Source organism: Patella vulgata, chromosome 1 (assembly GCF_932274485.2).
Source record: "Patella vulgata chromosome 1, xgPatVulg1.2, whole genome shotgun sequence".
Lineage (NCBI taxonomy): Eukaryota > Metazoa > Mollusca > Gastropoda > Patellidae > Patella > Patella vulgata.
In genome coordinates, this window is record NC_065879.2 from 31,474,692 (window position 1) to 31,499,145 (window position 24,454).

General features: G+C 32.4%; 1 protein-coding gene across 5 annotated transcripts in view; it reads right to left on the reverse strand.

The window, feature by feature from the left end:
- Positions 1 to 24,454, reverse strand: part of LOC126825409 (uncharacterized) — a 59,251-nt gene that overhangs the window by 4,518 nt on the left and 30,279 nt on the right. For all 5 annotated transcript variants that reach the window (XR_008787765.1, XM_050555089.2, XM_056100062.1 and 2 more), the window contains 2 exons: positions 4,576 to 4,621; positions 3,915 to 4,004 (listed from right to left, as the gene is read on the reverse strand). Coding sequence is in view for 4 of the 5 variants with exons in the window: in XM_050555089.2 (XP_050411046.1) it covers positions 3,915 to 4,004; positions 4,576 to 4,621 (136 nt within the window). In the remaining variant the exon portion in view is untranslated. The remainder of the gene's footprint in view (positions 1 to 3,914; positions 4,005 to 4,575; positions 4,622 to 24,454) is intronic.

A 24,454-nucleotide genomic window follows, 5' to 3' on the forward strand; every position in this document is an offset into this window, starting at 1 on the left:
TATATTACCGATAATGACATCGATATTCTACTCTGACTGAAACCTGGCTTAAAGACAATGACAGTGTTCCTATCAATCAACTGTTCCTGCAAATTATTCCTGTACAACTGCAAATCGGAAAGGGCGAACTGGCGGGGGTATTGCAATATATACAAAAATTCTATTAAATCAATGGAAATTAAAAATCCTGGTTTCAAAACTTTTGAAATATTACACACATTACTGTCGACCAAAAGTGAACATATTAGACTTGTATCTATATATCGTCCTCCACAATCTCCTAAAAACAAAGTTACATTTGATCAATTTATAGCCGAATTTTCTGAATTACTGCAAAATTTAGTGACATCAACAGGTCATTTATTAATAGTTGGTGATTTTAATTTTCATATTGACAATGTCAGTGATAGGCAATCTGTTCAGTTTCTCAATATTTTATCTTCATATAACCTTACACAACATGTGCAAGTTCCTGCTCACGGAAAGGGCCATACTCTGGATCTAATTATTACAAGAGATATTGATGACATAATAGCCGGTACAAATGTTCTTGATCACTGTATCTCCGATCATTACAGTGTTTTTGCCTCCCTTAAGCTCAACAAACCTGGCAGTGTAAAAGAAAGACTGACTTTTAGGAATACAAAGAACATAAATATAGATAGTTTTAGAAGTGACATTAATGACGTTTTCTTTCATTTTAGCAAACTAAGTAATCTGGATGATCAAATTTCGGAATATGACAAACAATTGGCTACAATATTTGACAAACATGCTCCTGAACAAACAAAACTATTGACAAAACGTCCAAACAAGCAATGGTTTACGAAGGACATATTAGTTATAAAAATTAAAAAAGGTTTAAGCGGAAAAAATATGGAGAAATTGTAAAATTGAAATAAACAGACAAATATACGACAATCTCCGTACTGAAGAAAATAAATTAATAAAATCAACAAAACGAAACCACATTCAAAAACAAATTGAAGAAAACAAAACTAATTCTAAACAAGTGTAATAGTCTGCTTAAACAAAGTAATCAAAGTCAGCTACCATCGATTCCTGACAATGTCCAACTTTCAGAAAGATTTTCGTCTTTCTTCACCAATAAAGTAGCCGAAATACGAAGTGAATTAGAAAGTGACATTCTGTTGAATCATACGCATATCAATAACTCTGTGGCTAGTGATACCGATCTTAACACATTTACATTGGTAACTGAGGATGAACTTAAACAAACCATCATGGCATCACCTAGTAAATCCTGCAGTCTTGATCCAGTTCCAACATGGCTATTAAAATTATCTTTACCAGATCTACTGTGGATTATCAAACAAATTGTAAATACTTCCTTACAAACTGGTTATGTATCTCCCATATTGAAACAAGCTATTGTAAACCCTTTACTAAAAAAAACCTACTCTGGACCCTGAAATCTTAAAAAAAAACTATAGGCCTGTCTCCAATTTATCCTTTCTGTCGAAAGTAATTGAAAAAATTGTAGCCGTCCGTTTTCGTAGCCATCTGCAACAATTCAGACTTGAGGAACCTTTTCAATCAGCTTACAAAACGAAGCACAGCACTGAAACAGCTCTTTTAAGGGTTCACAACGATGTAGTGTCTTCATTAGCTGGTAAAAACTGTGTCTTCCTGATTCTACTAGATTTAAGTGCCACTTTTGACACAATCGACCAGGAGAGTCTACCCACACGTCTCAAATTGAGATTCGGAATTAACGGATGTGCTCATGCGTGGTTCGAATCATATCTAAAATTAAGATGTCAAAAAGTATCAATACACGGCGTTTCGTCTCAACCAAAAGAATTAAAATACGGAGTACCGCAAGGCTCCGTAGTGGGCCCATTGTTTTTCACAGCCTACACAGCTCCTCTTGGTGATGTCATTCGAGATCATGGATTAGACTACCAGTTGTACGCCGATGACACCCAACTCTATGTTGCTGTAAATGAACATTCTGAAACTGTGAAAATTACTATTCTAGAACAATGTATTTTAGATATTAAAGCCTGGATGAAAACCAATCTATTAAAACTGAATGACGACAAGACCGAAGTTATAAGATTTTCAACCCGCTTTAATAAACACAATTTAAAAACCAATGCAGTACGTATTGGTAATAGTTCAATCGCATGTGTTGATACCGTAAAGAACTTGGGTGTTATATTCGACTCAAAGATGTCAATGAAAGCACAAATAACTGCAATGTGCAAATCCTGCAATTATCACCTGTATAATATTGGCAAAATTAGGTCCTTCATTGATTATGACACAACTAAACTACTTGTAAATGCCTTTATCACCTCAAAATTAGACTACTGTAATTCGTTGCTTTCTGGCCTTCCTTCTTCATATATCCAACCGTTACAGCTAATTCAAAATAAAGCTGCCCGAATAGTGTCCCGGACAAACAGGAGTATACATATAACACCAGTGCTCAAAGTCTTACATTGGCTTCCAATCCCATTCCGTATTGAGTTTAAAATATTATCATTGACATACCTCTGTTTAAACTGTGACAATGCTCCAAGATATCTTAAAGACCTAATTCAACCTTACAGGCCATCAAGATCTTTAAGACCAAGTGATCAAAATCTTTTGGAAATTCCAAAAGTCACTACTCTATTTGGACAAAGAGCCTTCTCATTTTCTGCCCCGATGCTGTGGAACAAACTTTCCCAACAAACCAAATCCAGCTCAAACTATGCAGTATTTAAGAAAAACCTTAAAACTGAACTTATTAATCATGCTTATAAATAGTGTGTAAATAGTGTTTAAATTGCTTTATTCATGTAATGATTTTATTCGTATTTGCTAATTAACTTTTAAAACTTATATATATTTTAAATTTTGAGTAATTTTAAGCCTTGTGTGTTTTTTAAATAATTGTTTAAATCGTATATGTTTTTTAAAAAATTATAAATTTAATAAATCTCATATTTAAAATGTATTTTTAAAGTATTTATCTTGATGTAAAACCAGCGCCACTGAGCAGCTATACTAGCTGGAACATGTGCGCTTTATAAATGTATTAAATTATTATTATAAATTATTTTATTTTGCAAAATTCAAATATTTGTCATATATATTTAGCCAGGCGTGCCGCTATTTTTGCATGTGTTCCAAGATGTGCCGTTGGCAAGAAAAGGCTGAGAACCACTGGTTTAGCCCCAAAGCACCCAATATAAACAACAGCCCTGCTGGTAATCAGTGCATAGATTTTCATCAATCCGTCAACACTTATTTTTTCTCACCCTACAAGGTTAAGTTCTTGACCAACTTTCACAGGAATTTCAGGATTACTTAGTAAACAGTTATTGCCCATGACTGATGGTTCATCAAAGCATTATTCATTCGAGAGGGTGCAGGCCGTAATCCATTTTCACGAAATGCTTATTAGTAATAATACAAAGGAGCCATTTATTGCCCCGGACATTAAAAACATTTTTTTAAAAAAATGAAAATGGAAAAATTAAAATACGAAGGGTCTTTGTACATCACAGACGATGAGGCTACTAGTGGGCGTATGTTACCTTGCCTGGAATACTGAGATGGTGAAGTTATTCAAGGACTAATAGGCAGAATCCCTAACAAATTTTTGCCTCTGTCATCGAAACCATGTATATGTACTTACTCTGGAGATAAGAGTTCATAAGATTTTTATTTCCAACTCGGTTGTATTATTTAATTATTCAATTTCAGACATAACCTTCATTTGTTCCGAGTCAAGCATCATTTGTTCACTGCCAAGCATGTTATCGCCCTTGTAACCAAAGTCACCGTGTTTGTTTGGTCCCATATTTGCATTAATTCAGAATTAATCAAGCTTATATTGCACGAATGTTATGTTTCTATTTTCTACACACAACACTGGAAGTGTAGAAAAGAAAACTTACTGCTTTGCGGTTCAACACAGTTTCTTGAACAAATGTCTGTCAAAATGACATGAACAACTTTTGTTGGTTGAGGAATCTTTATCTTCTTAGCTTTAAGGTAAATAAATTAAAAATGGCTGAGTCTGTATTTTCAACTTGCAAATTCTTTATTTTGTAATAATCTTTTATTCAAAAAATTGAAATATATTGAGGAACAGGCATTATAATCTGTCTCCTAATACTGTTTATTATCTTTTCCACTCTGGGGGATTGGGTGGTTGAATGGTTAATGCGTGTGCGTTTGATCATAAGGTCTGTGTTTGAGTTAAGTGGCGTGGTTTCGATTCCCCGCTTGTACGTGACAAGGAGTGGGGTCGCCTGTCCAACCTCGTGTTTTTCTCCGGGTCCTCCGGTTTCCACTCACTGCTAAAGACCCCTAAGCGCTAGCGGATTGTTGAAATAAAATAGAATCATATGTTTGTCTCAAAATGACATAGTTTGTGTCGAGTGGACTTTAAACCCCTCTCTCTCTGTCTCTCTCTCTCTCTCTGTCCCTCTCTCTCTCTCTCTCGTGTGATGTAACTGAAGGTGCGATTAAGCACATAAATTTTTCCATTAAAGAAGTATATATATATATATATATATATATATATATATATATATATAGATAAAACTATAATACCTGGTTTCTTTATTGGTATATTTATATGATACTGGTCACCAATTACCTGAAATGCACATTTATAATTGATAGATAATAAATAAGTGTAATTAGGGTTTCACACTGCGTAGCTTGTGTGAAACACTATTGTTTTTGTTAAAATTATTATTAGGGTTTCACACTGCGAAGCTTGTGTGAAACACTATTGTTTTTGTTAAAATTATTATTAGGGTTTCACACTGCGAAGCTTGTGTGAAACACTATTGTTTTTGTTAAAATTATTATTCTTATTAGGGTTTCACACTGCGTAGCTTGTGTGAAACACTATTGTTTTTGTTAAAATTATTATTAGGGTTTCACACTGCGTAGCTTGTGTGAAACACTATTGTTTTTGTTAAAATTATTATTAGGGTTTCACACTGCGAAGCTTGTGTGAAACACTATTGTTTTTGTTAAAATTATTATTCTTATTATTATTATTATTCTTCTTTTGTTTTGAGTAGATCTCAGCAACTACTTGTCGCATCGTTACGATTTTTTCGGTTTTACTGGGAAAGTGGGTGTGACTTAGAGGATAAAGCTATTTTGAACGTTCTGCGACAATGCGAAATGTCCGAAATCACCGAAGTTATCGTTTTTACAAATATTGCGGTAATTTTAACAATAATCATGGGATTTTAACTTTCGATACATTTTGGCATAGCTGGAGACAGGGCACATAGCTGCGCTACTTTTGATTTTTGATTTTCGGCAAATCTTCGCAGATATTAGGCGCTAAATTTAGAAAATTTAAATTTTTACAAAAAACTTTTTTATTTATGAATATTTTTTAGTCGTGTTTTACATAAATATAACGAGCCCTCTGACTTGGGCAAAAATGTGAAAATTTTTTGTCTCGGTAATTTTCCTTGGCCCCCATTGGCTAATTCAGTTTTTCAGTCCTAGATTAATTATTTATTGTTCGATTTGTATAAAACAAAGTTCATATGCTCCGTTGTCTCAATTGTCATTTTTTTTGTTACCAATAGTGTTATCTGTCGGCACCGGAAGTGGCGTAAATTGACAAAAAACTACAATTTTGACAGTTAGGTACCATTTTTCGAAAGCAAATATTATTGTTTTCAAATCTGGTATAACTGAAATTGTGCGCCCTTTAAAGGCGCACAAAATGTTGGGACCAGTTTTTTTAATTTCGATTCCGTTTTCGGGCTATTTCGATTAAAAGGTGAAAAAAGGTGTAAAATTAAGCTATTTACAACCCATCCAGCGTTTTCATATTTTAAAATATTACTTCGTAACTTTCATAAACTCGTAGCAATAATCTATACGGAGAGAATGTATGTGAAAATTAATTTGTAATATGCGCAGTTGCCGAGAAATGGGCAATTTTGCATGAGTCACTTTTTACGCTAGTTTGCCTGTAAAAGAGTCAATTATTATTCGATTTTCATAAAAGTGACACCATTTGATGTGTAATGTCAATTTTAACTAGGTCAAACCAAATTAACCCTTTCAATATCACCGGAAATGACGTAATTTGGGCAAAAATTGTATTTATAGCCTTCGAAACCAGTAATTTATTCAAATGAGTCATATTTGTTATTTGTTTAAAATTTTGATATTTGATTCAAATCAACTAATACAATGACCCCTTACGATCATATAGATATCACAAAATGGTTTCTAACTTGTTCAGTTGCGGAGAAATAAGCAATTTTCAACAGGTCACTTTTTAAGGTTTTTAGTCAATAAAAGTCTCAATTATTATTCGATTTTCATGAAATTTTCACTGTGTGATACATAATGCCATTTACGATTTCATACAAGTAATTTCAGATTTTCATTATCACCGGAAGTAATGTCATTTTGGCAAAAACTGTATTTTTAGCCTTCAAAACAGATATTTTATTCAAATGAATCAGATTTGTAATGTTTTTAAAATTATGATATTTGATTCCAATCAACAAATAGAATGAACTCCTTCGATCATACAGATACCTCAAAATGGTTTCTAACTTGTACGGTTGCAGAGAAATAGGCGATTTTCTACAAGTCATTTTTCAAGGTTTTTGGTCTATAAAGGTGGCAATTATTATAGGATTTACATAAAATTTTCACCATGTGATCATGCTATTTCTGATTTCATAAACCAATTTAACATTTTCATTATCACCGGAAGTAATGTAATTTTGACAGGATCACTGACATGTAGCAAATGAATTGATTGCTGGATTTGGTTGTTTCTGCGTCCATTTTATTTCATGTGTGCAATGCTTATGTGGAAACCTGTTTAACGGTTTCATTGGTACCGGAAGTGACATAAGTTCAAGGGTAACGTGGCACCGGTGAAACCCGTCATTACTGCTTCGCAGTTCTAGTTCTTATTATTATTATTATTCTTCTTTTGTTTTGAGTAGATCTCAGCAACTGATTGTCGGATCGTTACGATTTCTTCAGTTTTACTGAAAAAGTGGGTGTGACTTAGAGGATAAAGCTATTTTGAACGTTCTGCGACAATGCAAAATGTCCGAAATCACCGAAGCTATCGTTTTTAGAAATATTGCAGTAATTTTAACAATAATCATTGGATTTTAACTTTCGATGCATTTTGGCATAGCCGGAGACGGGGCACATAGCTACGCTAATTTTGATTTTTGATTTTCGGCAAATCTTCGCAGATATTAGGCGCTAAATTTAGAAAATTTAAATTTTTACAAAAAACTTTTTTATTTATGAATATTTTTTAGTCGTGTTTTACACAAATATAACGAGTCCTCTGACTTGGGCAAAAATGTGAAAAATTTTTGTCTCGGTAATTTTCCTTGGCCCCAATTGGCTAATTCAGTTTTTCAGTCCTAGATTAATTATTTATTGTTCGATTTGTATAAAACAAAGTTCATATGCTCCGTTGTCTCAATTGTCATTTTTTTTGTTACCAATAGTGTTATCTGTCGGCACCGGAAGTGGCGTAAATTGACAAAAAACTACAATTTTGACAGTTAGGTACCATTTTTCGAAAGCAAATATTATTTTTTTCAAATCTGGTATAACTGAAATTGTGCGCCCTTTAAAGGCGCACAAAATGTTGGAACCAGTTTTTTTAATTTCGATTCCGTTTTCGGGCTATTTCGATTAAAAGGTGAAAAAAGGTGTAAAATTAAGCTATTTACAACCCATCCAGCGTTTTCATATTTTAAAATATTACTTCGTAACTTTCATAAACTCGTAGCAATAATCTATACGGAGAGAATGTATGTGAAAATTAATTTGTAATATGCGCAGTTGCCGAGAAATGGGCAATTTTGCATGAGTCACTTTTTACGCTAGTTTGCCTGTAAAAGAGTCAATTATTATTCGATTTTCATAAAAGTGACACCATTTGATGTGTAATGTCAATTTTAACTAGGTCAAACCAATTTAACATTTTCAATATCACCGGAAATGACGTAATTTGGGCAAAAATTGTATTTATAGCCTTCGAAACCAGTAATTTATTCAAATGAGTCATATTTGTTATTTGTTTAAAATTTTGATATTTGATTCAAATGAACTAATACAATGAACCCTTACGATCATATAGATATCACAAAATGGTTTCTAACTTGTTCAGTTGCGGGGAAATAGGCAATTTTCAACAGGTCACTTTTTAAGGTTTTTTGTCAATAAAAGTGTCAATTATTATTCGATTTTCATGAAATTTTCATTGTGTGATACCTAATGCCATTTACGATTTCATACAAGTAATTTAAGATTTTCATTATCACCGGAAGTAACGTCATTTTGGCAAAAACTGTATTTTTAGCCTTCAAAACAGATATTTTATTCAAATGAATCAGATTTGTAATGTTTTTAAAATTATGATATTTGATTCCAATCAACAAATAGAATGAACTCATTCGATCATACAGATACCTCAAAATGGTTTCTAACTTGTACGGTTGCAGAGAAATAGGCGATTTTCTACAAGTCATTTTTCAAGGTTTTTGGTCTATAAAGGTGGCAACTATTATAGGATTTACATAAAATTTTCACCATGTGATGATGCTATTTCTGATTTCATAAACCAATTTAACATTTTCATTATCACCGGAAGTAATGTAATTTTGGTACCGGAAGTGACATAAGTTCAAGGGTAACGTGGCACCGGTGAAACCCGTCATTACTGCTTCGCAGTTCTAGTTCTTATTATTATTATTCTTCTTTTGTTTTGAGTAGATCTCAGCAACTGATTGTCGGATCGTTACGATTTCTTCGGTTTTATCGGAAATGTGTGTGTGACTTAGAGGATAAAGCTATTTTGAACGTTCTGCGACAATGCGAAATGTCCGAAATCACCGAAGCTATCGTTTTTAGAAATATTGCAGTAATTTTAACAATAATCATTGGATTTTAACTTTCGATGCATTTTGGCATAGCCGGAGACGGGGCACATAGCTACGCTACTTTTGATTTTTGATTTTCGGCAAATCTTTGCAGATATTAGGCGCTAAATTTAGAAAATTTAAATTTTTACAAAAAACTTTTTTATTTATGAATATTTTTTAGTCGTGTTTTACACAAATATAACGAGTCCTCTGACTTGGGCAAAAATGTGAAAATTTTTTGTCTCGGTAATTTTCCTTGGCCCCCATTGGCTAATTCAGTTTTTCAGTCCTAGATTCATTATTTATTGTTCGATTTGTATAAAACAAAGTTCATATGCTCCGTTGTCTCAATTGTCATTTTTTTTGTTACCAATAGTGTTATCTGTCGGCACCGGAAGTGGCGTAAATTGACAAAAAACTACAATTTTGACAGTTCGGTACCATTTTTCGAAAGCAAATATTATTTTTTTCAAATCTGGTATAACTGAAATTGTGCGCCCTTTAAAGGCGCACAAAATGTTGGGACCAGTTTTTTTAATTTCGATTCCGTTTTCTGGCTATTTCGATTAAAAGGTGAAAAAAGGTGTAAAATTAAGCTATTTACAACCCATCCAGCGTTTTCATATTTTAAAATATTACGTCGTAACTTCCATAAACTCGTAGCAATAATCTATACGGAGAGAATGTATGTGAAAATTAATTTGTAATATGCGCAGTTGCCGAGAAATGGGCAATTTTGCATGAGTCACTTTTTACGCTAGTTTGCCTGTAAAAGAGTCAATTATTATTCGATTTTCATAAAAGTGACACCATTTGATGTGTAATGTCAATTTTAACTAGGTCAAACCAATTTAACATTTTCAATATCACCGGAAATGACGTAATTTGGGCAAAAATTGTATTTATAGCCTTCGAAACCAGTAATTTATTCAAATGAGTCATATTTGTTATTTGTTTAAAATTTTGATATTTGATTCAAATCAACTAATACAATGAACCCTTACGATCATATAGATATCACAAAATGGTTTCTAACTTGTTCATTTGCGGAGAAATAGGCAATTTTCAACAGGTCACTTTTTAAGGTTTTTTGTCAATAAAAGTGTCAATTATTATTCGATTTTCATGAAATTTTCACTGTGTGATACATAATGCCATTTACGATTTCATACAAGTAATTTAAGATTTTTATTATCACCGGAAGTAACGTCATTTTGGCAAAAACTGTATTTTTAGCCTTCAAAACAGATATTTTATTCCAATGAATCAGATTTGTAATGTTTTTTAAAATTAAGATATTTGATTCCAATCAACAAATAGAATGAACTCATTCGATCATACAGATACCTCAAAATGGTTTCTAACTTGTACGGTTGCAGAGAAATAGGCGATTTTCTACAAGTCATTTTTCAAGGTTTTTGGTCTATAAAGGTGGCAATTATTATAGGATTTACATAAAATTTTCACCATGTGATGATGCTATTTCTGATTTCATAAACCAATTTAACATTTTCATTATCACCGGAAGTAATGTAATTTTGACAGGATTACTGACATGTAGCAAATGAATTGATTGCTGGATTTGGTTGTTTCTGCGTCCATTTTATTTCATGTGTGCAATGCTTATGTGGAAACCTGTTTAACGGTTTCATTTGTACCGGAAGTGACATAAGTTCTAGGGTAACGTGGCACCGGTGAAACCCGTCATTACTGCTTCGCAGTTCTAGTTATTATTATTATTCTTCTTTTGTTTTGAGTAGATCTCAGCAACTACTTGTCGCATCGTTACGATTTCTTCGGTTTTACTGGGAAAGTGGGTGTGACTTAGAGGATAAAGCTATTTTGAACGTTCTGCGACAATGCGAAATGTCCGAAATCACCGAAGTTATCGTTTTTACAAATATTGCGGTAATTTTAACAATAATCATGGGATTTTAACTTTCGATACATTTTGGCATAGCTGGAGACAGGGCACATAGCTGCGCTACTTTCGATTTTTGATTTTCAGCAAAAATTCGAAGATATTAGGCGCCAAATTTCGGAAATTTAAAATTTTACAAAAAACTTTTTTATTGATGAATATTTTTTACTCGTGTTGTGCACAGAATTAAAGAGTCATCTGACTTGCGCAAAAATGTTAAAATTTTTTGTCTCAGTAATTTTCCTTGGCCTCCATTGGCTAATTCAGTTTTTCAGTCCTAGCTTAATTTTTTATTGTTCGATTTGTATAAAACAAAGTTCATATGCTTCGTTGTCTCAATTGTCATTTTTTTTATTACCAAAAGTGTTATCTGTCGGCACCGGAAGTGGCATAATTTTACCAAAAACTACAATTTTGACAGTTAGGTACCATTTTTTGAAAACAAATATTATTTTTTTGAAAAATTATATGACTCAAAGAGTGTGTCCTTTAAAGGCGCAAAAAATGTCGGAAGCAGTTTTTTTAATTTCTTTTTCATTTTCTAGCAAATTGGATTAAGAGGTGAAAAAAGGCGTAAAATTGACCTATTTACAACTCATTCAGGCTTTTCAGATTTTAAAATATTTTTACGTAACTTTTATAAACTTGTAGCTATAATCCATACGAAGAGAATGTATGTGAAAATTAGTTTGTAATATAAGCAGTTGCCGAGAAATAGGCAATTTTGCATGAGTCACTTTTCACGTAATTTTGGCTGTAAAAGAATCAATTATTATTCGATTTTCAATTTTCTTTCGCCATTGGATGCCTAATGCCATAGTGGACTATGTCAAACCATTTTACCCCTTGCGCTGCCACCGGAAATGACGTCATTTGCTCAAAACTTAAATTTTAGCCTTCAAAAAACAATATTTTATTCAAATGATTCGTATTTGTTATTTTTTTCAAATTATGATATTTGATTCTATTGATCAAATAGATTGAACCCATACGATCATACAGATACCACAAAATGGTTTCTAACTTGTACGGTTGCAGAGAAATGGGCGATTTTCCTTAAGTCACTTTTCAAGGTTTTTGGTCTATAAAAGTGTCAGTTATTATTCGATTTTCATAAAATTTTCACCATATGATATCTTGTGTCATTTATGATTTCATAGAACTAATTTAACATTTTCATTATCACCGGAAGTAACGTCATTTTGGCAAAAACTGTATTTTTAGCCTTCAAAACAGATATTTTTTTCAAATGAGTCTTATTTGTATTGTTTTTAAAATTATGATATTTGATTCCAATCAGCAAATAGATTGAACCCATACGATCATACAGATACCAGAAAATGGTTTCTAACTTGTACGGTTGCAGAGAAATAGGCGATTTTCTACAAGTCACTTTTCAAGGTTTTTGGTCTATAAAAGTGGCAATTGTTATTCGATTTACATACAATTTTCACCATGTGATGCCCTATGTCATTTCTGATTTCATAAAAGTAATTGAACATTTTCATTATCACCGGAAGTACAGTACACTTACATGTAACAAATGTATAAAATGAATTGATATTGCTGGATTTTGTTGATTCGGCGTCCATTTTATTTGATGTGTGCAATGCTTATGTGGAAACCTGTTTAATGGTTTCATTGGTACGGGAAGTAACATGTTTAGGGTAAAGTGGCACCGGTGAAACCCGTCATTACTGCATCGCAGTTCTAGTTCTTCTTTTGTTTTGAGTAGATCTCAGCAACTGATTGTCGGATCGTTACGATTTCTTCAGTTTTACTGAAAAAGTGGGTGTGACTTAGAGGATAAAGCTATTTTGAACGTTCTGCGACAATGCGAAATGTCCGAAATCACCGAAGCTATCGTTTTTAGAAATATTGCAGTAATTTTAACAATAATCATTGGATTTTAACTTTCGATGCATTTTGGCATAGCCGGAGACGGGGCACATAGCTACGCTACTTTTGATTTTTGATTTTCGGCAAATCTTCGCAGATATTAGGCGCTAAATTTAGAAAATTTAAATTTTTACAAAAAACTTTTTTATTTATGAATATTTTTTAGTCGTGTTTTACACAAATATAACGAGTCCTCTGACTTGGGCAAAAATGTGAAAACTTTTTGTCTCGGTAATTTTCCTTGGCCCCAATTGGCTAATTCAGTTTTTCAGTCCTAGATTAATTATTTATTGTTCGATTTGTATAAAACAAAGTTCATATGCTCCGTTGTCTCAATTGTCATTTTTTTTGTTACCAATAGTGTTATCTGTCGGCACCGGAAGTGGCGTAAATTGACAAAAAACTACAATTTTGACAGTTAGGTACCATTTTTCGAAAGCAAATATTATTTTTTTCAAATCTGGTATAACTGAAATTGTGCGCCCTTTAAAGGCGCACAAAATGTTGGAACCAGTTTTTTTAATTTCGATTCCGTTTTCGGGCTATTTCGATTAAAAGGTGAAAAAAGGTGTAAAATTAAGCTATTTACAACCCATCCAGCGTTTTCATATTTTAAAATATTACTTCGTAACTTTCATAAACTCGTAGCAATAATCTATACGGAGAGAATGTATGTGAAAATTAATTTGTAATATGCGCAGTTGCCGAGAAATGGGCAATTTTGCATGAGTCACTTTTTACGCTAGTTTGCCTGTAAAAGAGTCAATTATTATTCGATTTTCATAAAAGTGACACCATTTGATGTGTAATGTCAATTTTAACTAGGTCAAACCAATTTAACATTTTCAATATCACCGGAAATGACGTAATTTGGGCAAAAATTGTATTTATAGCCTTCGAAACCAGTAATTTATTCAAATGAGTCATATTTGTTATTTGTTTAAAATTTTGATATTTGATTCAAATGAACTAATACAATGAACCCTTACGATCATATAGATATCACAAAATGGTTTCTAACTTGTTCAGTTGCGGAGAAATAGGCAATTTTCAACAGGTCACTTTTTAAGGTTTTTTGTCAATAAAAGTGTCAATTATTATTCGATTTTCATGAAATTTTCATTGTGTGATACCTAATGCCATTTACGATTTCATACAAGTAATTTAAGATTTTCATTATCACCGGAAGTAACGTCATTTTGGCAAAAAACTGTATTTTTAGCCTTCAAAACAGATATTTTATTCAAATGAATCAGATTTGTAATGTTTTTAAAATTATGATATTTGATTCCAATCAACAAATAGAATGAACTCATTCGATCATACAGATACCTCAAAATGGTTTCTAACTTGTACGGTTGCAGAGAAATAGGCGATTTTCTACAAGTCATTTTTCAAGGTTTTTGGTCTATAAAGGTGGCAACTATTATAGGATTTACATAAAATTTTCACCATGTGATGATGCTATTTCTGATTTCATAAACCAATTTAACATTTTCATTATCACCGGAAGTAATGTAATTTTGACAGGATCACTGACATGTAGCAAATGAATTGATTGCTGGATTTGGTTGTTTCTGCGTCCATTTTATTTCATGTGTGCAATGCTTATGTGGAAACCTGTTTAACGGTTTCATTGGTACCGGAAGTGACATAAGTTCAAGGGTAACGTGGCACCGGTGAAACCCGTCATTACTGCTTCGCAGTTCTAGTTAGGGTTTCACACTGCGAAGCTTGTGTGAAACACTATTGTTTTTGTTAAAATTATTATTAGGGTTTCACACTGCGTAGCTTGTGTGAAACACTATTGTTTTTGTTAAAATTATTATTCTTATTATTATTATTCTTCTTTTGTTTTGAGTAGATCTCAGCAACTGATTGTCGGATCGTTACGATTTCTTCGGTTTTATCGGAAAAGTGGGTGTGACTTAGAGGATAAAGCTATTTTGAACGTTCTGCGACAATGCGAAATGTCCGAAATCACCGAAGCTATCGTTTTTAGAAATATTGCAGTAATTTTAACAATAATCATTGGATTTTAACTTTCGATGCATTTTGGCATAGCCGGAGACGGGGCACATAGCTACGCTACTTTTGATTTTTGATTTTCGGCAAATCTTCGCAGATATTAGGCGCTAAATTTAGAAAATTTAAATTTTTACAAAAAACTTTTTTATTTATGAATATTTTTTAATCGTGTTTTACACAAATATAACGAGTCCTCTGACTTGGGCAAAAATGTGAAAATTTTTTGTCTCGGTAATTTTCCTTGGCCCCCATTGGCTAATTCAGTTTTTCAGTCCTAGATTAATTATTTATTGTTCGATTTGTATAAAACAAAGTTCATATGCCCCGTTGTCTCAATTGTCATTTTTTTTGTTACCAATAGTGTTATCTGTCGGCACCGGAAGTGGCGTAAATTGACAAAAAACTACAATTTTGACAGTTAGGTACCATTTTTCGAAAGCAAATATTATTTTTTTCAAATCTGGTATAACTGAAATTGTGCGCCCTTTAAAGGCGCACAAAATGTTGGGACCATGTTTTTTAATTTCGATTCCGTTTTCGGGCTATTTCGATTAAAAGGTGAAAAAAGGTGTAAAATTAAGCTATTTACGACCCATCCAGCGTTTTCATATTTTAAAATATTACTTCGTAACTTTCATAAACTCGTAGCAATAATCTATACGGAGAGAATGTATGTGAAAATTAATTTGTAATATGCGCAGTTGCCGAGAAATGGGCAATTTTGCATGAGTCACTTTTTACGCTAGTTTGCCTGTAAAAGAGTCAATTATTATTCGATTTTCATAAAAGTGACACCATTTGATGTGTAATGTCAATTTTAACTAGGTCAAACCAATTTAACATTTTCAATATCACCGGAAATGACGTAATTTGGGCAAAAATTGTATTTATAGCCTTCGAAACCAGTAATTTATTCAAATGAGTCATATTTGTTATTTGTTTAAAATTTTGATATTTGATTCAAATCAACTAATACAATGAACCCTTACGATCATATAGATATCACAAAATGGTTTCTAACTTGTTCAGTTGCGGAGAAATAGGCAATTTTCAACAGGTCACTTTTTAAGGTTTTTTTGTCAATAAAAGTGTCAATTATTATTCGATTTTCATGAAATTTTCACTGTGTGATACATAATGCCATTTACGATTTCATACAAGTAATTTAAGATTTTCATTATCACCGGAAGTAACGTCATTTTGGCAAAAACTGTATTTTAGCCTTCAAAACAGATATTTTATTCAAATGAATCAGATTTGTAATGTTTTTAAAATTATGATATTTGATTCCAATCAACAAATAGAATGAACTCATTCGATCATACAGATACCTCAAAATGGTTTCTAACTTGTACGGTTGCAGAGAAATAGGCGATTTTCTACAAGTCATTTTTCAAGGTTTTTGGTCTATAAAGGTGGCAATTATTATAGGATTTACATAAAATTTTCAACATGTGATGATGCTATTTCTGATTTCATAAACCAATTTAACATTTTCATTATCACCGGAAGTAATGTAATTTTGACAGGATCACTGACATGTAGCAAATGAATTGGTTGCTGGATTTGGTTGTTTCTGTGTCCATTTTATTTCATGTGTGCAATGCTTATGTGGAAACCTGTTTAACGGTTTCATTGGTACCGGAAGTGACATAAGTTCAAGGGTAACGTGGCACCGGTGAAACCCGTCATTACTGCTTCGCAGTTCTAGTTCTTATTATTATTATTATTCTTCTTTTGTTTTGAGTAGATCTCAGCAACTACTTGTCGCATCGTTACGATTTCTTCGGTTTTACTGGGAAAGTGGGTGTGACTTAGAGGATAAAGCTATTTTGAACGTTCTGCGACAATGCGAAATGTCCGAAATCACCGAAGTTATCGTTTTTACAAATATTGCGGTAATTTTAACAATAATCATGGGATTTTAACTTTCGATACATTTTGGCATAGCTGGAGACAGGGCACATAGCTGCGCTACTTTTGATTTTTGATTTTCGGCAAATCTTCGCAGATATTAGGCGCTAAATTTAGAAAATTTAAATTTTTACAAAAAACTTTTTTATTTATGAATATTTTTTAGTCGTGTTTTACACAAATATAACGAGCCCTCTGACTTGGGCAAAAATGTGAAAATTTTTTGTCTCGGTAATTTTCCTTGGCCCCCATTGGCTAATTCAGTTTTTCAGTCCTAGATTAATTATTTATTGTTCGATTTGTATAAAACAAAGTTCATATGCTCCGTTGTCTCAATTGTCATTTTTTTTGTTACCAATAGTGTTATCTGTCGGCACCGGAAGTGGCGTAAATTGACAAAAAACTACAATTTTGACAGTTAGGTACCATTTTTCGAAAGCAAATATTATTGTTTTCAAATCTGGTATAACTGAAATTGTGCGCCCTTTAAAGGCGCACAAAATGTTGGGACCAGTTTTTTTAATTTCGATTCCGTTTTCGGGCTATTTCGATTAAAAGGTGAAAAAAGGTGTAAAATTAAGCTATTTACAACCCATCCAGCGTTTTCATATTTTAAAATATTACTTCGTAACTTTCATAAACTCGTAGCAATAATCTATACGGAGAGAATGTATGTGAAAATTAATTTGTAATATGCGCAGTTGCCGAGAAATGGGCAATTTTGCATGAGTCACTTTTTACGCTAGTTTGCCTGTAAAAGAGTCAATTATTATTCGATTTTCATAAAAGTGACACCATTTGATGTGTAATGTCAATTTTAACTAGGTCAAACCAAATTAACCCTTTCAATATCACCGGAAATGACGTAATTTGGGCAAAAATTGTATTTATAGCCTTCGAAACCAGTAATTTATTCAAATGAGTCATATTTGTTATTTGTTTAAAATTTTGATATTTGATTCAAATCAACTAATACAATGACCCCTTACGATCATATAGATATCACAAAATGGTTTCTAACTTGTTCAGTTGCGGAGAAATAAGCAATTTTCAACAGGTCACTTTTTAAGGTTTTTTGTCAATAAAAGTCTCAATTATTATTCGATTTTCATGAAATTTTCACTGTGTGATACATAATGCCATTTACGATTTCATACAAGTAATTTCAGATTTTCATTATCACCGGAAGTAACGTCATTTTGGCAAAAACTGTATTTTTAGCCTTCAAAACAGATATTTTATTCAAATGAATCAGATTTGTAATGTTTTTAAAATTATGATATTTGATTCCAATCAACAAATAGAATGAACTCCTTCGATCATACAGATACCTCAAAATGGTTTCTAACTTGTACGGTTGCAGAGAAATAGGCGATTTTCTACAAGTCATTTTTCAAGGTTTTTGGTCTATAAAGGTGGCAATTATTATAGGATTTACATAAAATTTTCACCATGTGATCATGCTATTTCTGATTTCATAAACCAATTTAACATTTTCATTATCACCGGAAGTAATGTAATTTTGACAGGATCACTGACATGTAGCAAATGAATTGATTGCTGGATTTGGTTGTTTCTGCGTCCATTTTATTTCATGTGTGCAATGCTTATGTGGAAACCTGTTTAACGGTTTCATTGGTACCGGAAGTGACATAAGTTCAAGGGTAACGTGGCACCGGTGAAACCCGTCATTACTGCTTCGCAGTTCTAGTTAGGGTTTCACACTGCGAAGCTTGTGTGAAACACTATTGTTTTTGTTAAAATTATTATTAGGGTTTCACACTGCGTAGCTTGTGTGAAACACTATTGTTTTTGTTAAAATTATTATTAGGGTTTCACACTGCGTAGCTTGTGTGAAACACTATTGTTTTTGTTAAAATTATTATTCTTATTATTATTATTCTTCTTTTGTTTTGTGTAGATCTCAGCAATTGATTGTCGGATCGTTACGATTTCTTCGGTTTTATCGAAAAAGTGGGTGTGACTTAGAGGATAAAGCTATTTTGAACGTTCTGCGACAATGCGAAATGTCCGAAATCACCGAAGCTATCGTTTTTAGAAATATTGCAGTAATTTTAACAATAATCATTGGATTTTAACTTTGGATGCATTTTGGCATAGCCGGAGACGGGGCACATAGCTACGCTACTTTTGATTTATAATTTTCGGCAAATCTTCGCAGATATTAGGCGCTAAATTTAGAAAATTTAAATTTTTACAAAAAACTTTTTTATTTATGAATATTTTTTGGTCGTGTTTCACACAAATATAACGAGTCCTCTGACTTGGGCAAAAATGTGAAAAAATTTTGTCTCGGTAATTTTCCTTGGCCCCCATTGGCTAATTCAGTTTTTCAGTCCTAGATTAATTATTTATTGTTCGATTTGTATAAAACAAAGTTCATATGCTCCGTTGTCTCAATTGTCATTTTTTTTGTTACCAATAGTGTTATCTGTCGGCACCGGAAGTGGCGTAAATTGACAAAAAACTACAATTTTGACAGTTAGGTACCATTTTTCGAAAGCAAATTTTTTTTTTTCAAATCTGGTATAACTGAAATTGTGCGCTCTTTAAAGGCGCACAAAATGTTGGGACCAGTTTTTTTAATTTCGATTCCGTTTTCGGGCTATTTCGATTAAAAGGTGAAAAAAGGTGTAAAATTAAGCTATTTACAACCCATCCAGCGTTTTCATATTTTAAAATATTACTTCGTAACTTTCATAAACTCGTAGCAATAATCTATACGGAGAGAATGTATGTGAAAATTAATTTGTAATATGCGCAGTTGCCGGGAAATGGGCAATTTTGCATGAGTCACTTTTTACGCTAGTTTGCCTGTAAAAGAGTCAATTATTATTCGATTTTCATAAAAGTGACACCATTTGATGTGTAATGTCAATTTTAACTAGGTCAAACCAATTTAACATTTTCAATATCACCGGAAATGACGTAATTTGGGCAAAAATTGTATTTATAGCCTTCGAAACCAGTAATTTATTCAAATGAGTCATATTTGTTATTTGTTTAAAATTGTGATATTTGATTCAAATCAACTAATACAATGAACCCTTACGATCATATAGATATCACAAAATGGTTTCTAACTTGTTCAGTTGCGGAGAAATAGGCAATTTTCAACAGGTCACTTTTTAAGGTTTTTTGTCAATAAAAGTGTCAATTATTATTCGATTTTCATGAAATTTTCACTGTGTGATACATAATGCCATTTACGATTTCATACAAGTAATTTAAGATTTTCATTATCACCTGAAGTAACGTCATTTTGGCAAAAACTGTATTTTTAGCCTTCAAAACAGATATTTTATTCAAATGAATCAGATTTGTAATGTTTTTAAAATTATGATATTTGATTCCAATCAACAAATAGAATGAACTCATTCGATCATACAGATACCTCAAAATGGTTTCTAACTTGTACGGTTGCAGAGAAATAGGCGATTTTCTACAAGTCATTTTTCAAGGTTTTTGGTCTATAAAGGTGGCAATTATTATAGGATTTACATAAAATTTTCACCATGTGATCATGCTATTTCTGATTTCATAAACCAATTTAACATTTTCATTATCACCGGAAATAATGTAATTTTGACAGGATCACTGACATGTAGCAAATGAATTGATTGCTGGATTTGGTTGTTTCTGCGTCCATTTTATTTCATGTGTGCAATGCTTATGTGGAAACCTGTTTAACGGTTTCATTGGTACCGGAAGTGACATAAGTTCAAGGGTAACGTGGCACCAGTGAAACCCGTCATTACTGCTTCGCAGTTCTAGTTCTTATTATTATTATTCTTCTTTTGTTTTGAGTAGATCTCAGCAACTGATTGTCGGATCGTTACGATTTCTTCGGTTTTATCGGAAAAGTGGGTGTGACTTAGAGGATAAAGCTATTTTGAACGTTCTGTGACAATGCGAAATGTCCGAAATCACCGAAGCTATCGTTTTTAGAAATATTGCAGTAATTTTAACAATAATCATTGGATTTTAACTTTCGATGCATTTTGGCATAGCCGGAGACGGGGCACATAGCTACGCTACTTTTGATTTTTGATTTTCGGCAAATCTTCGCAGATATTAGGCGCTAAATTTAGAAAATTTAAATTTTTACAAAAAACTTTTTTATTTATAAATATTTTTTAATCGTGTTTTACACAAATATAACGAGTCCTCTGACTTGGGCAAAAATGTGAAAATTTTTTGTCTCGGTAATTTTCCTTGGCCCCCATTGGCTAATTCAGTTTTTCAGTCCTAGATTAATTATTTATTGTTCGATTTGTATAAAACAAAGTTCATATGCCCCGTTGTCTCAATTGTCATTTTGTTTGTTACCAATAGTGTTATCTGTCGGCACCGGAAGTGGCGTAAATTGACAAAAAACTACAATTTTGACAGTTAGGTACCATTTTTCGAAAGCAAATATTATTTTTTTCAAATCTGGTATAACTGAAATTGTGCGCCCTTTAAAGGCGCACAAAATGTTGGAACCAGTTTTTTTAATTTCGATTCCGTTTTCGGGCTATTTTGATTAAAAGGTGAAAAAAGGTGTAAAATTAAGCTATTTACAACCCATTCAGCGTTTTCATATTTTAAAATATTACTTCGTAACTTTCATAAACTCGTAGCAATAATCTATACGGAGAGAATGTATGTGAAAATTAATTTGTAATATGCGCAGTTGCCGAGAAATGGGCAATTTTGCATGAGTCACTTTTTACGCTAGTTTGCCTGTAAAAGAGTCAATTATTATTCGATTTTCATAAAAGTGACACCATTTGATGTGTAATGTCAATTTTAACTAGGTCAAACCAATTTAACATTTTCAATATCACCGGAAATGACGTAATTTGGGCAAAAATTGTATTTATAGCCTTCGAAACCAGTAATTTATTCAAATGAGTCATATTTGTTATTTGTTTAAAATTTTGATATTTGATTCAAATCAACTAATACAATGAACCCTTACGATCATATAGATATCACAAAATGGTTTCTAACTTGTTCAGTTGCGGAGAAATAGGCAATTTTCAACAGGTCACTTTTTAAGGTTTTTTTGTCAAAAAAAGTGTCAATTATTATTCGATTTTCATGAAATTTTCACTGTGTGATACATAATGCCATTTACGATATCATACAAGTAATTTAAGATTTTCATTATCACCGGAAGTAACGTTATTTTGGCAAAAACTGTATTTTTAGCCTTCAAAACAGATATTTTATTCAAATGAATCAGATTTGTAATGTTTTTAAAATTATGATATTTGATTCCAATCAACAAATAGAATGAACTCATTCGATCATACAGATACCTCAAAATGGTTTCTAACTTGTACGGTTGCAGAGAAATAGGCGATTTTCTACAAGTCATTTTTCAAGGTTTTTGGTCTATAAAGGTGGCAATTATTATAGGATTTACATAAAATTTTCAACATGTGATGATGCTATTTCTGATTTCATAAACCAATTTAACATTTTCATTATCACCGGAAGTAATGTAATTTTGACAGGATCACTGACATGTAGCAAATGAATTGATTGCTGGATTTGGTTGTTTCTGCGTCCATTTTATTTCATGTGTGCAATGCTTATGTGGAAACCTGTTTAACGGTTTCATTGGTACCGGAAGTGACATAAGTTCAAGGGTAACGTGGCACCGGTGAAACCCGTCATTACTGCTTCGCAGTTCTAGTTCTTATTATTATTATTATTCTTCTTTTGTTTTGAGTAGATCTCAGCAACTACTTGTCGCATCGTTACGATTTCTTCGGTTTTACTGGGAAAGTGGGTGTGACTTAGAGGATAAAGCTATTTTGAACGTTCTGCGACAATGCGAAATGTCCGAAATCACCGAAGTTATCGTTTTTACAAATATTGCGGTAATTTTAACAATAATCATGGGATTTTAACTTTCGATACATTTTGGCATAGCTGGAGACAGGGCACATAGCTGCGCTACTTTTGATTTTTGATTTTCGGCAAATCTTCGCAGATATTAGGCGCTAAATTTAGAAAATTTAAATTTTTACAAAAAACTTTTTTATTTATGAATATTTTTTAGTCGTGTTTTACACAAATATAACGAGCCCTCTGACTTGGGCAAAAATGTGAAAAATTTTTGTCTCGGTAATTTTCCTTGGCCCCCATTGGCTAATTCAGTTTTTCAGTCCTAGATTAATTATTTATTGTTCGATTTGTATAAAACAAAGTTCATATGCTCCGTTGTCTCAATTGTCATTTTTTTTGTTACCAATAGTGTTATCTGTCGGCACCGGAAGTGGCGTAAATTGACAAAAAACTACAATTTTGACAGTTAGGTACCATTTTTCGAAAGCAAATATTATTGTTTTCAAATCTGGTATAACTGAAATTGTGCGCCCTTTAAAGGCGCACAAAATGTTGGGACCAGTTTTTTTAATTTCGATTCCGTTTTCGGGCTATTTCGATTAAAAGGTGAAAAAAGGTGTAAAATTAAGCTATTTACAACCCATCCAGCGTTTTCATATTTTAAAATATTACTTCGTAACTTTCATAAACTCGTAGCAATAATCTATACGGAGAGAATGTATGTGAAAATTAATTTGTAATATGCGCAGTTGCCGAGAAATGGGCAATTTTGCATGAGTCACTTTTTACGCTAGTTTGCCTGTAAAAGAGTCAATTATTATTCGATTTTCATAAAAGTGACACCATTTGATGTGTAATGTCAATTTTAACTAGGTCAAACCAAATTAACCCTTTCAATATCACCGGAAATGACGTAATTTGGGCAAAAATTGTATTTATAGCCTTCGAAACCAGTAATTTATTCAAATGAGTCATATTTGTTATTTGTTTAAAATTTTGATATTTGATTCAAATCAACTAATACAATGACCCCTTACGATCATATAGATATCACAAAATGGTTTCTAACTTGTTCAGTTGCGGAGAAATAAGCAATTTTCAACAGGTCACTTTTTAAGGTTTTTTGTCAATAAAAGTCTCAATTATTATTCGATTTTCATGAAATTTTCACTGTGTGATACATAATGCCATTTACGATTTCATACAAGTAATTTCAGATTTTCATTATCACCGGAAGTAACGTCATTTTGGCAAAAACTGTATTTTTAGCCTTCAAAACAGATATTTTATTCAAATGAATCAGATTTGTAATGTTTTTAAAATTATGATATTTGATTCCAATCAACAAATAGAATGAACTCCTTCGATCATACAGATACCTCAAAATGGTTTCTAACTTGTACGGTTGCAGAGAAATAGGCGATTTTCTACAAGTCATTTTTTAAGGTTTTTGGTCTATAAAGGTGGCAATTATTATAGGATTTACATAAAATTTTCACCATGTGATGATGCTATTTCTGATTTCATAAACCAATTTAACATTTTCATTATCACCGGAAGTAATGTAATTTTGACAGGATCACTGACATGTAGCAAATGAATTGATTGCTGGATTTGGTTGTTTCTGCGTCCATTTTATTTCATGTGTGCAATGCTTATGTGGAAACCTGTTTAACGGTTTCATTGGTACCGGAAGTGACATAAGTTCAAGGGTAACGTGGCACCGGTGAAACCCGTCATTACTGCTTCGCAGTTCTAGTTAGGGTTTCACACTGCGTAGCTTGTGTGAAACACTATTGTTTTTGTTAAAATTATTATTCTTATTATTATTATTCTTCTTTTGTTTTGAGTAGATCTCAGCAACTGATTGTCGGATCGTTACGATTTCTTCGGTTTTATCGGAAAAGTGGGT